Source organism: Poecilia mexicana, unplaced genomic scaffold (genome assembly GCF_051168715.1).
Source record: "Poecilia mexicana isolate PSO_F unplaced genomic scaffold, ASM5116871v1 scaffold_7, whole genome shotgun sequence".
Classification (NCBI taxonomy): Eukaryota; Metazoa; Chordata; class Actinopteri; order Cyprinodontiformes; family Poeciliidae; genus Poecilia; species Poecilia mexicana.
Window position 1 is genome coordinate 5,699,897 of NW_028263376.1, and position 13,661 is coordinate 5,713,557.

The 13,661-nt window shown below is 44.3% G+C and overlaps 1 protein-coding gene across 1 annotated transcript; it reads right to left on the minus strand.

The window, feature by feature from the left end:
* Positions 1-642: 642 nt before the first annotated feature.
* On the minus strand, positions 643-13,250 carry cox4i2 (cytochrome c oxidase subunit 4I2). The gene is made up of 5 exons (XM_015013018.2): positions 13,117-13,250; positions 4,138-4,243; positions 3,044-3,208; positions 966-1,097; positions 643-887 (listed from the first exon to the last, which is right to left on the minus strand). The coding sequence occupies exons 2-5, from the start codon at positions 4,241-4,243 to the stop codon at positions 754-756; spliced, it is 537 nt and encodes a 178-aa protein (XP_014868504.1). The 5' UTR covers positions 13,117-13,250; the 3' UTR covers positions 643-753.
* Positions 13,251-13,661: the final 411 nt, after the last annotated feature.

Below are 13,661 nucleotides of genomic sequence, written 5' to 3' on the forward strand. Positions count from 1 at the left end.
TCTTAAATAGTGACATTTGAGTCTGCTCAGTTCTGTCTATTTCGAGCTCCATTCGAAGTGTTTTAGGGAATGTTCGAAATGTTCTGTCACTTTAAATCTAAACAAGCTGCTGCTGGTCTCTCCCTCCCATGTGTTGTGCAGGAGATGTGGAGCCTCTTGCACAACCAATAAAAACACAACAAGTGGTTTCTGGATGGAAAGTCAACAACAAAACACTTTTTTTCTTTTTCAGCAGCCTTTCTACAGGGCATAAGCAGTCAATACAGCTGACCAAATGTGCTGCAGTGGCGCTTGGGCTGCTGGGTAACAGGCTGGACTTCGCTGGGGTTGCTGATTTGTGACGTTACATTTGGGAGGTTTTCATTTTCCAGACACCAAAAAAAAAAAAAAGATTTCACTTATTACCTAAAAACATCTGGGTGTTGTTTTTAATGCTCTGACTGTTTTTAGAAGAAGTAGAAACCCAAATAGAAGTATAAAAACGTGCAAAATGTGAATTTTCTATTTGATAAAACTATCAAATAGAAGCAAAAAAATTGCTGATATAAAATGTAAGTTTTAGTTCAACGCTGCAGGAAAGAAAATTTCATAAAACTCTCTTTACAGATTTTTTCCCTGCTCCTTAATCAAAACAAGTTAAACTGAGTTATCATAAAGTTTTATTATTAATCTGTGATTACATGTGGACGGCTACAGCAGTATTAATGACAGAAGCCTTCAGTAGCTGTAGAGGAGCCTCTGTGGCCCCCCGTCTCACTTCCACTGGCCCTTGTCATAGTCCCACTTGGCGGATAATCCCTCCACAGGGTTGATCCTCATGTCCAGCATTCTCTGGAGCTGCATGGCCTTCCAGTCACCATCCAGCGTCCTGGGGCTGGGGGGGTAGACTGGAGAAGACAACAGGTTATGATCCCAGGTCTCTCCTTTTACTGCCAAATCTGTTAAGAGAGTGAAAACCTTTTTACCGTAAATCCTCTGCCACCAGACCACCAGACCCGTGAAGCCTATGAAGAAGAGCATTCCTCCCAACACAGTCTTCCACTCTGCTGAGGGAGCCCTCATCTCAGAGTAGCTCTGGCAGAACTTGAGACGGTACACTGGAGGGAAGGAGAGAGGAGTCTGCTTTCAACTTCTACATTCAAGATTAAAAAAAAAAAAAAAAAAAAAAAAAAGACAACATAAAACCCCAAAAGCGAACGAGCCGAAAATAGAATTCGGTGTTTTATAAAATGATTCTTTCAGAATCATTTTATAATGATTTATAATAATTTTATGATTCTGAAAAGAATCATTATAAATGATTATTTTATAATGATTCTTTCATTATAAAAGAATCATTATAAAATATTATAATGATTTATAATCATTATAATGCATCCATTTAACTTTTCCACATTTAATCTCGTTACAACTAAAAATTTCGAGGTACTTAACTGTGATTTTATGCGACTGACCAGCACAACGTGGTGCCTATTGAAACAAAAACTAAAAATGTGTTTTGTTAGGCAGCATTAGAGAACAAAGAGGAGCACCAGGACCGAGGAGCACAGCAGACGGGTCAGGGAGAACATGGCGAAGGAGTTTAAAGCAGAGTTATGGTCTAAACTTACAGTTTTATCACAATATTCTGTGATATTACAACTATTCATCTCTGGAAAGCACAAGAACCTTACAATTCTATTACAATAGTAACAGTTTTGTATCATTATCACTATTGTAATAAAGCTTAAAGTGATGAAAATAACTATTACTTTATTTGTAGCTAACTTGACTCCATGACACAGCAATTAAAGCCCCACAACACAAATATTGCTCCTGAACAGCATTTCCATTTGTTTCTTTAGGACACTGTTCACATAAAGAAGTGAGATTGTCATCGCTAAACTGCCCACAGTGACTGCATTTGATCACATTTTCAAATTTACTGATATTTATTGATACACCTTTATTGAACAATCTGTGGAGAAAAATTGTAAAAAAAAACACAAAAAAAAAACAACAACAAAAAAACCCATCTCAACAATACGGACAGTTTGGGGGTTTTGTAAACATCATTAAGTGGAATTTACTGTGACAACAATAAATCAAAAATCCTTATCATAATAACACATTTATCACAATAAATAATAAACAATACAATAAATGCTTTCCCCATTCCAAAACAATATGTTAAACTCAAAAAATCCACTACAGAGGCACAACTACAAACCTACCAACACATGGCATGGTTTAGACCAATGTGGTGGATGTGTTTAGAATGGCCCAGTCAAAGTCCAAACTGAGTCTGTGGCAAAAATAAAAGTTCACAGATACTCTCCAGCCGACCTGACTGAGTATCAACTATTTGGAAAGAGGCCTTGGGCTGAAATCTGCAGAACTTTAAAAACTGTCACTATTACACGCCACTTTGTGTTGGTCTGTCACATGAAACCACAATGAAACACACTGAATGTATTAATGTGGTCACATGTGAAAAAGATATCCAACTGTGTGAACTAATGAATCCCTGAAGAAAGAGAAGAAATCAGACGGTTCATTTACAGATCTGTGTAAATCTCTTGAGTTTGATACATTTCTGCATATTTTAGTGTTTCTGAGCCAGACTGTGTTCTTCTTTGAATCAAAGTTGGTTTACATTTACAACACTGCGCTGTAAGTCCATGTTTTACCATCTGATGTAACATTTTTAATTTTCTTTTTTGACATTTTTTTTGACTAGTCTCAGTTCCCCTGTCAGAATTTTCCCTGAATGATTTATATTGTGACACATCCAAATATAAACTGTCTGAGTCATAATCAGCATCAGTTTGAGTTTATTTTCAGAGAATATTTAAAACCAGTGACAAATGATGATTTTATATAAACATGAACAAAGGAAATGAAACCTGAACAACCTTTATGTTGCTCTCTGATGTCAGCTTCCAGATTCTCACCAGGAGAGGTTTCATCTGACTGGTGTTACTGGTATTAATAATCCGCTGGCTCATTTGGAGCAGATGATGAAAATTCTAACCTTTCAGATTAAGAAGTGGGCGGGACTTACAGGCGACCTTCTCCTCATTGGTCAGCTGACTCCAGGGTCCTTTCTCCTTCTGCTTCAGCTTCTGTTCAGCTTCACTCAGCACGTCCTTATAGGGCTTGTCAGGCAGAGGCATGTCCACGCGGTCGTAGTACATCGGCCGAGACATGTCCACTGGCTCTGACACCTCTGGAAGGACAGCAGTACAAGAAGATATGGTTATTATTATTGTTATTGTTGTTTTTATTGTTGTTTTCACAGTCATCTAAAGGACGAGATGTTTTCAAGATGGTGCAACAGTGCCATCTGCTGGTTTGACACATACACGTTCTGATGTTTGGATTTATTTTCCCTATTGAAGTGCAAATAAAAACATCGGTAATATTAAAGCCAGATTACTGCTGGACATATAGGCACCAGCCTCCCTGTTCACTCCTGGAAGGATAAACGTGTTGGATAATCAAAAGAAGCACGACTAGCATGAAGTGGTCTTACTAAGAACAAATTCTTAGTAAGACGCATTTCCCGAATATATTTGTTTTATTATGTTAACAGGGAGCCATTTAATAAAGAAGCTGCAAAACCTTTTTGTATTGTAACAGAGATTTGTTGATTAAGTACATGGAACAGTGAGGGAATCAGTGTGTGTTTTATTAGATCTCAGTATAGTTTCCTCTGATTGATATTGAGTTTTTTATGTTTTTCTTTGTTTTGTTTTTTTTCCCCTGAATTGTTTGCTTAAATTTATGACAACAGGGACCTGAACCTGGAATGAATGAACAAACAGATAAAAAACAAACAAACAAACAAAAAACATTGTTGATTAGTTACCATGAACTAATCTCATGAAAACACACTGAGTTGATCATTAATGCACAGTGAGAATCAGGAACCTTCTTCATACGCCATGTGTTATTTTGCGATTATATGAATTCTAGTCTTATATTAAATTCTTACCACTTAATGTAAACAAAGAAAAGAAACTTGAATCGTTTACAACTTCACATTTTGCTCCAAAATTAAGTTCAGCATGAGAAACCTTGCCAATGTATGACAGAAAAAAATGCAAAAAACAAATCAAAGTTTTTTCAGATTATTAATATGAGTAATATTCGTACCATGGCTCTGTTGGCTCGCCGCCCTCCCCTTGATGCTGAAGGTCAGGGCTGCTGTGGGCCGGCCGGCCAGAAGACTTCCCAGGCGAGACGAGGTCAAGCGCAGCATCTGCAAACGCATGAGTAAATGTTTTTATCCCATCTGCTGCTCAGAACGGTGATTTACTAGAAATATGGAGAGAGAATTTGTTTCCATGACTAACACTAGGAATACAAGCTGTTTAAGCTCCAAAGTGGTCATCACACGCTGAGTTTTCCTGAATTGTAAATGTAAGTTGAAGCAAAATATTATGATAATTTATTCCAAAGACCATAAATAGTAACAATTTGGCAGAGTCTGTTTTCTTACTTTTACAGATCTCCTTCCTTCCTTCCTTCCTTCCTTCCTTCCTTCCTTCCTTCCTTCCTTCCTTCCTTCCTTCCTTCCTTCCTTCCTTCCTTCCTTCCTTCCTTCCTTCCTTCCTTCCTTCCTTCCTTCCTTCCTTCCTTCCTTCCTTCCTTCCTTCCTTCCTTCCTTCCTTCCTTCCTTCCTTCCTTCCTTCCTTCCTTCCTTCCTTCCTTCCCTCCCTCCCTCCCTCCCTCCCTCCCTCCCTCCCTCCCTCCCTCCCTCCCTCCCTCCCTCCCTCCCTCCCTCCCTCCCTCCCTCCCTCCCTCCCTCCTTCCTTCCTTCCTTCCTTCCTTCCTTCCTTCCTTCCTTCCTTCCTTCCTTCCTTCCATAAAAAGTTGTGTCATTGCAATGTGTTGAATTTATAACTTTTCTGTAAAATCTCAGACTACAATTTCTCCAAAATGCTTCAAACGGTGCTCCAAAGTAGCAGCACCACACCAAATAAGGTGCCAACGTCTCCTCTGATTGGCTGATAGATGAAGAGCACTAGTGCCATGTTTGAATTATGATTATATCTCATGTAACTGTTTACATGTGACACTGCCATGATTAGATTACTCAGGTGTGATTTTAATTTAATTCCTAACACAATTGCAAAATTGTGTTTTTTTCGACATTACCGACGGAGATTTGGACACATTTCATACATACATGTTTATTGTTGAAATAGTTACCATTTTAAAGAAGTATGACTTCATTTTATTTGAAATATCTTAACCACGGATGTTAATCAATTTCACAGCATCTGTAAAATAGCACCTCTCATTTATTCATATTTCAGAACGCTGATATTTTTAAGCACAGGAACTAAAGCAACGCGATGAGCAGAAAGTTGGATTTTCATCTCAAACAAGAACAGAAAAACAGTAACCACAACATGGAGCTAACTCAGGCAAAGACACCAGATTATAAAGTTAAACTCAACTTTTCTACATGTGAGTTGGCTGTCACACTGCTTAATGCTTTCATGGACTTAATTAGCTGCTGTTTCTCTTTAAATATCAAAGTTTTGCTACGTCATGTTGTTATTTACAACAGTGACACAGACCATCTGGCTAAGAGCTTCAGAAAGATGTCCTTGCAGGAACCCAAATCCCTTCTTTACCCGCCAGGCTCTCGATGTCTGCTGCCATTAATCACACACGACGCTGTAATCTACAACCCACCTGGTCACGTTTACTTCCATGTTTAGTATTTTAGGTCTGATCAGTGTGGGTTCTTTAAACAAGGGGCGGCTTTGAAGCAGCAGTGATGATCGCCAGGTGCTGCTCGCAAACACGGATCTGTGTTTGTCTGCCTTATCTCATGCGACACTCCAGATGCTGCTGCTGCTGCTGCTGTTCCTGCCTCTGCTCTTGCTGTAAACTTCACCCCAAAGCTCACTGCTAAATGTCTTCTGAGATTTTAATGACATTCAGTTAAAATGATTGGATCTTCTGTTTCTTTAAAGTCAAGGCATCATGGCATGTTTCAGCTACAAGGCAGTTAACAAACCAGAATATGGTAAGAGATGATGAAACAAGCAATAAACATATTTTGTCAAATCATCAAGCAAAAAAATACATCAAATATGTTAGTCAATGTTCCAGTTGATGTTAAGAAAAGTCAGCTGTAAACGGGAGGATTTTTAGACTTAATTTAAAGAAACTCAGTGTTTCAGGTGTTTTGCAGTTTTCTGGAAGTTTGTTCCAGATTTGTGGTGCGTAGAAGCTGAATGCTGCTTCTCCATGTTTGGTTCTGTTTTTCTAGATTTGAATCAGAACCTCTGGAAGGTTGATACAACAACAAACCTTTAATGTATTTTAGTGCTAAGTAAGTAGTTCAGTGATTTATAAGCAAACAGAAGTATTTTAAAGTCTATCCTCTGACCTACAGGGACTTTACAACTGGGGTGATGTCTTCTAATTCATTTATTTATTTTTTTTATATTACTGAGAATGTGAGAATATTCGAGTTGAAAGTGCTCAAGGGTCACAAAAATTACATAGATAAATTAGAAATGCAAAAGTACATTGATTGTGAATTTCTTTTAGTTTTACCTACAATAAACAAAACATGCAAAATGTTAATGCAAATAACAGAGTAGTACCAAAAGAAAGATTAGGTTTGGATGGAGGTCACTCACACTTTGAACACTTACTGGATTTAGCTGTGTTATGACCTGAGGAGCGCTTTTAAATAAAATCCACCAAATGTTTGTGGTCTTCTTGTAACAATTGAAAGCAAAAGATTGGTTAACAAAAGAAAATACTTTGTGTTGTGCTTAAAATTTTCCATTTCAAAAAAGTATAATTTGTTGGTAAAGATCTTACACGTCAAAATGTAGAAACATGTTTGTCTACATCAACCACCTCTAAAGACAGCTGTCCAACTTGGTATCATGTGAACTGTGTTTGGACGCTCCTGCTGCAAGGTGTACTTCTAAAAGCATTTATTGTAAATCTGCTGCATTTTATTTCAACTGTGATTTGATCCAAGGGGGAGAAAGGTCCAGTTTCAAGGTTCCCAGATTTTCCAGACATTGGTTTCAAATGTGCAATTCAAACTAACTAGAGACATTTGTAATGATCAGAACTGAGGACCCGAAATTTCAGTCAGACACAAAGTACAAAAATAATAAGTTCTTTATTGAAGTTCGGGGTAAGGGACAGGCAGCCACCAGCAAAGGAACCGGAACCTCTACTTAGCGTTTGTGGAGGATGAGTGATCCAGGTAGCACAAAGGCTGGCAACCAGTGGCAGCTCCAGGGAGGGACGGAGCTAGGAGCAGGCAGGACAGAGTAAAACCAGTCTGAGGGTCAGGCAGAGAGCGGTGGTCAGGGCACAGAAAAAGGGTCCAGCACGTTCAGGCAACTTCTAGCAGACAAAATCCAAAGGGCGAGGCAGGAGACAGAGGTCAGAGGGCAGAAACAGGATCGTGTCCAGAAAACAGAAGCCAGTGGAGAATCCGACGTGGGCTAGACAAGGCAGGCAAATCCGAGGGGCAGAAAAGTGTTCAGAACGGGGTCAGGTCAGGAAGAAATGCTGGATATCTACTCACTCTGAGGCTTTCAAAAATCTGGCACCGTCTGCCTGCCTGAGAGCTGAATATAACTGCTGTGCACAGGTGGGAAACATGAGCCTGATTGCACTCAGCATGCAGGTGAACCAGATGAGCTTGATGAGAGGTGGGAACTGCGGGGACAAACATAGCAGGCAGACGGGCCAGAAACATGACAGTACCCCCCTCCTAAGGTCCGGCTCCTGACGGACCCTTCGGTTGATCAGGATTGAGGCGGTGAAAGTCCCTCAGGAGAGTCTTGTCAATGACAAAACGACCAGGAATCCAGGTCCGCTCCTCCGGTCCATAGCCCTCCCAATCGACCAGGTAATGGACGCCACGTCCCCTTCTCTTGGACCGGAGGATGCGACGTACGGTGTAGATTGGGTCCCCATCCAGGAACCGAGTGGGCGGGAGGGGTCTGGAGGCAGGCTCAAGACGAGGTGAGGTGTAGGGCTTGACCCGAGACACATGGAATGTTGGGTGAATCCTCATTGAACGGGGCAGCTGTAGGCGGACCGCCACAGGATTCACAACCTTGGAGATGGGGAAGGGACCAATGAAACGAGGTGCCAATTTCCGACTCTCCACCCGTAGGGGGAGATCCTTGGAAGACAACCAGACTTTCTGGCCAACACGGTAGGTGGGTGCTGGGACTCTGTGGCGATTAGCAGATCTGGATTGCACCTCCGACATCTTGGTCATGGCCCTCCGAGCTCTCCTCCAGATCCGTTGGCACCTCATGGCTGCAGCGTGAGCGGAGGGGACCTTAGCCTCCCTCTCTTGAATAGTGAACACCGGTGGCTGGAACCCATGAACAATGTAGAAGGGCGAAAGACCAGTGGAGCTAGAGGGGAGAGCATTCAAGGCATACTCCACCCATGGTAGGTTGTGTGCCCACCTGGTAGGATCAGTGTCACAAAGGATACGAAGCTTGGTCTCAATCTCCTGGTTAGCCCTCTCAGACTGCCCATCAGTTTGGGGGTGGAACCCAGATGATAAACTGACGGATATCCCAAGCATGGTGCAGAACTCCTTCCAGAACCGAGAGACGAATTGGGGACCTCTGTCCGAGACTATGTCAGTGGGGAGCCCGTGGAGGCGGAAAACCTCCCGTGCCATGATCTCCCCCATCTCCTTAGCAGAGGGGAGTCTCTTGAGGGGGGCCAGGTGGACCATCTTAGAAAATCTGTCAATGATAGTTAACAAGACAACAAAACCATCGGAACTGGGCAAACCTGTGACGAAGTCCATGGCAATGTGCGACCAAGGGCGTGATGGGATGGGAAGGGGCCGTAGCAACCCTGAGGGTGGGCGACGAGAGGACTTTGCTTGACAGCACTGATGACAGGCTGTAACAAACTCCTTAACATCCTTGGTCATTGAGCCCCACCAGAATTGGGACTGAACAATTTGTAAGGTCTTGCTAATGCCTGGATGACAGAACAGACGGGATTTATGGCAGAACCGGAGTACCTTGGGGACCAGATGTTCTGGGACAAACAGCCTGTCAGGGGGGCACGAGGCTGGGACCCGGAGATCTCGGGTGGCATCCCTGACCTCCTCCTCCAGTTCCAACATGGTCACAGTCAGTCTCACCGAGTCTGGGAGAATAAACTCCTCTGCACCAGCAGCCCCCACCTCAGAGGATTCATGAATCCTTGATAAGGCATCCGGTTTTATGTTCTTGGTTCCAGGTCTGTAAGAGAGCGCAAAATTAAACCGTCCAAAAAACAGAGCCCACCTTGCTTGTCTGGGGTTGAGTCGTTTTGCTGCCTTCAAGTACTCCAGGTTCTTGTGGTCTGTCCATACTAGAAATGGCTCCTTGGCCCCCTCCAGCCAATGCCTCCACTCCTCTAGGGCCAGCTTAACAGCCAAAAGCTCCCTGTCCCCCACATCATAGTTCCGTTCAGCACTGGATAGAGTCCTGGAAAAGAAGGCACACGGATGAATACGACCATCAGTGGTTCTCTGACTGAGGACAGCACCTACCCCAGTGCTAGAGGCGTCAACCTCTACAATAAACTGTCTTGCAGGGTCAGGGGACCGGAGAACTGGAGCGGAGGTGAACAGAGACTTGAGTCTAGAGAAAGCCTCCTCTGCCTGCTTGCTCCAGGTGAACCGGACCTTGGACGAGGTGATGGCATGAAGAGGAGATGCTACTTGGCTATAACTACGGATGAAACGACGGTAAAAGTTTGCAAATCCAAGAAATCTCTGTAGCTGTTTGCGGTCTGTGGGTGTGGGCCATTCGGAGACTGCTGAAATCTTAGCGGGATCCATGATCACCTTGTTAGGGGAGATTATGTAGCCAAGAAAAGAGGTGGTGGTGGTATGGAACTCGCATTTCTCTGCCTTTACAAAAAGATGATTCTGGAGGAGGCGGAGAAGAACCTGCCGAACATGGTACTTGTGGGAATCCAGGTCCTGAGAGTAGATGAGAATGTCATCAAGGTAAACAAATACAAAGTGCCCAACCATGTCCCTCAAGACATCATTGACCAGAGCCTGGAAGACTGCTGGTGCATTGGTTAACCCAAAGGGCATAACCAGGTATTCATAATGACCAGTGGGGGTGTTGAACGCGGTCTTCCACTCGTCCCCTTCCCTGATGCGAACAAGATGGTATGCGTTGCGCAAGTCTAATTTAGTGAAAAACTTGGCTCCTTGGATCTGGTCAAAGGCAGTATTCATGAGGGGAAGGGGATACCGATTCTTAACAGTAATGTCATTAAGACCCCTGTAATCTATACAGGGCCTTAAAGACCCATCCTTCTTGCCTACGAAAAAAAATCCAGCACCAGCAGGAGACGAGGATGGGCGAATGATTCCCGCCTTGAGAGAATCATCAACATATTTCCTCATTGCTTGGTTCTCGGGGGCAGACAGTGGATATAAACGCCCCTTGGGGGGTGACGTACCTGGAAGAAGGTCAATGGCACAATCGTAGGGCCTATGAGGGGGAAGGGCTGTTGCTCGGGACTTATTGAACACCTCCTTCAGATCATGATACTCAGGTGGCACCTTGGACAGATCTGGGTAAGTCTCCTCAATGGCATTGTCTGGAAAGGAAGGGATGCAAGCAGAGAGCAAACAGGTGGTAGAGCAGGACCTTGACCAGCCCAATATCTCCTTGGCCTGCCAGTCAATATGAGGATTATGCTTGTTAAGCCATGAGGCCCCCAAAACAATGGGCTCACCACAGTTGGTGAGTCGATAATCACAAAAGTGATCTCCTCCTGATGATTGCCACCGAGCGTCAGACTGACCTTTTCCGTGATGAGGTGGGACCGGCTAATGTGATGTCCATCCAAAGCTAGAACGTTATGGACCGATGAAGTGTGGAGGAGTTTGATGTTGAGGCCCCTGGCAAAAGATTCATCCATGAACTCTGTATCAGCTCCGGAGTCAATGAAAACTGATACCTGGTGGGGAATGGAGGAGACCACAAGGTTAGCAGAGAAAGAACACGGTGAGGAGATGGACAACAAGCTATGGCTCAGTAGAACTCCCCTAACCTCTACTGAGCCTGCCCTTTTAATGGACACTTGGCCGCCATATGACCCTTGCCTCCACAGTAAAAACATAAATTAAACTGCCTTCTACGAGACCGTTCCTCCAGGGAGATCCTTGTTCTCCCCAACTGCATCGGCTCAGGATCTGGTGCCACCACTGGGGGGAAAGAGCAGCTTGTGGCTTTGGACCAAGGGTCTGAGTGGCCAAATGGGGCCGATGAGGCCTCCTTGTGATGTCTCTCCCTTCTCCTTTCAGTGAGACGCAGATCTATCCTAGTCGCCAAATCTTCAAGATCCTTGAGGGATTTAGGATAATCTCGGGTGGCCAACTCATCCTTGATATTTTCATTAAGGCCTTGCATGAACACATCCATTAATGCCTCCTGATTCCACCTACTGTCTGCAGATAACAGGTGAAAATCAATAATATAAGCAGCTACACTCCTACCACCCTGTTTTACGGATAGTAGCCCCCTAGCTGCCTCTCTCTCAGGTAAGATGGGATCAAAAACCCTGATCAGTTCCTTAGAGAACGCAGAATAGGTCAAACAAGAATCCGATTCATTCTGCCATTCTGCTGTGCCCCACTGTTTGGCCTTACCGGACAGAAGTGAGATCACAAATGCCACCTTAGAACGTTCAGTAGGGAAAGAGGAGGGCTGCAACTCAAAGTGGCTCTCACACTGAGTGAGGAAAGCACGGCACTGGTCTGGGTCCCCTTTGAACAGCTCAGGAGGGGTCAGACGAGGCTCCTTGACCACAGCAGGCTGAACTGCAGGGGCTGGTTGGTTAGGTGTCTGTGATTGTGCCTGGTCAGGGGGAGAAGACATGTTACGAAGCGTGGTAATGATCTCATTCATGCCAGTATTAAGTCGACTGATCGCACTTTCAACATTGCTGCGCCACTCTTGTGCTGACGAAGGGTCCATTTTTGGCCAGATTTTTCTGTAATGATCAGAACTGAGGACCCGAAATTTCAGTCAGACACAAAGTACAAAAATAATAAGTTCTTTATTGAAGTTCGGGGTAAGGGACAGGCAGCCACCAGCAAAGGAACCGGAACCTCTACTTAGCGTTTGTGGAGGATGAGTGATCCAGGTAGCACAAAGGCTGGCAACCAGTGGCAGCTCCAGGGAGGGACGGAGCTAGGAGCAGGCAGGACAGAGTAAAACCAGTCTGAGGGTCAGGCAGAGAGCGGTGGTCAGGGCACAGAAAAAGGGTCCAGCACGTTCAGGCAACTTCTAGCAGACAAAATCCAAAGGGCGAGGCAGGAGACAGAGGTCAGAGGGCAGAAACAGGATCGTGTCCAGAAAACAGAAGCCAGTGGAGAATCCGACGTGGGCTAGACAAGGCAGGCAAATCCGAGGGGCAGAAAAGTGTTCAGAACGGGGTCAGGTCAGGAAGAAATGCTGGATATCTACTCACTCTGAGGCTTTCAAAAATCTGGCACCGTCTGCCTGCCTGAGAGCTGAATATAACTGCTGTGCACAGGTGGGAAACATGAGCCTGATTGCACTCAGCATGCAGGTGAACCAGATGAGCTTGATGAGAGGTGGGAACTGCGGGGACAAACATAGCAGGCAGACGGGCCAGAAACATGACAACATTAAGATTTTGTTCTTCACAATTTTCAGAGCTGGTCTCTTTCTTGAAACACATTAGAGGTCTAAATGTTTGGATTACCAACGAGCCTTCATGTTTACATTTCTACTCTGCTGTTTAATCTCTGCAAGGACAGAAAAAAAAAATTCCTAGAACTTGCAGAGAGACATAAGTCATTTTTTATGTTGCAACATTTTTCTACATACTCAGTTTGTCTTTAGTCTTCTCACACTGAATCACTTCTAGAAATCTCTCGGGTCAATCTGTGATCCTGTCTTCCCTGCACGTCCACCTCTCTTCCCATCCTTTTGGGATTCAACACAGAGACCGGGTCTGTGTTGAAGGTGGTGGTGGTGGTGGGTGGGAGTCTATTCCTGGTTTTATCCCATTAAGCTCCTTTCCATTTGTTGGTGTGAGCGACCAAAGCCGGATACTCACGGTGATGGTGAGAGTGGAAGGTGCAGCAGGAAAAGCAGCAACGCTTGGTGAGAAAAAGTCTGCTTCGGCCTTCTCTCCCGTCGCCTCCTGACACTGAGCTGGAATCAACTAGTGGGCGGGCGACAAAGGAAGAGAGAGAGAGGGCAGGAAGAGAGAGAGAAGGGAGGGAGGCTGGGAAAGGGACAGAGCTTAGAGGAGGGGAGAGAGATCAGATTGGGACAAATAAACAATCGAGAAGAGTGTGTGAGAGGACTAGCAAAAACAGAGAGGGGGTTCAGTTTCAAGAAAGACAAGGGCAACTTATAGCCCCCTTACAGGTTTTAAGTAGGCCAATGGGGCAGCCGGAGTCCTTCAGATGGAGCTTTGTGTGGGTAAGAAGGGGGACTAAGAGGTTCTGATTGGCACCGGGCCGCCTTTATCTCAGCATGGCAGCCAAGAGTCAGCAGCAACAGTCGGCCTGGAAAGGTTAAATAAGGACAACAAAACACAAAAACAGCACAGGTTAACCGTCAGATACTCCTCTGTTGGTCCAGTTGACAAGACCA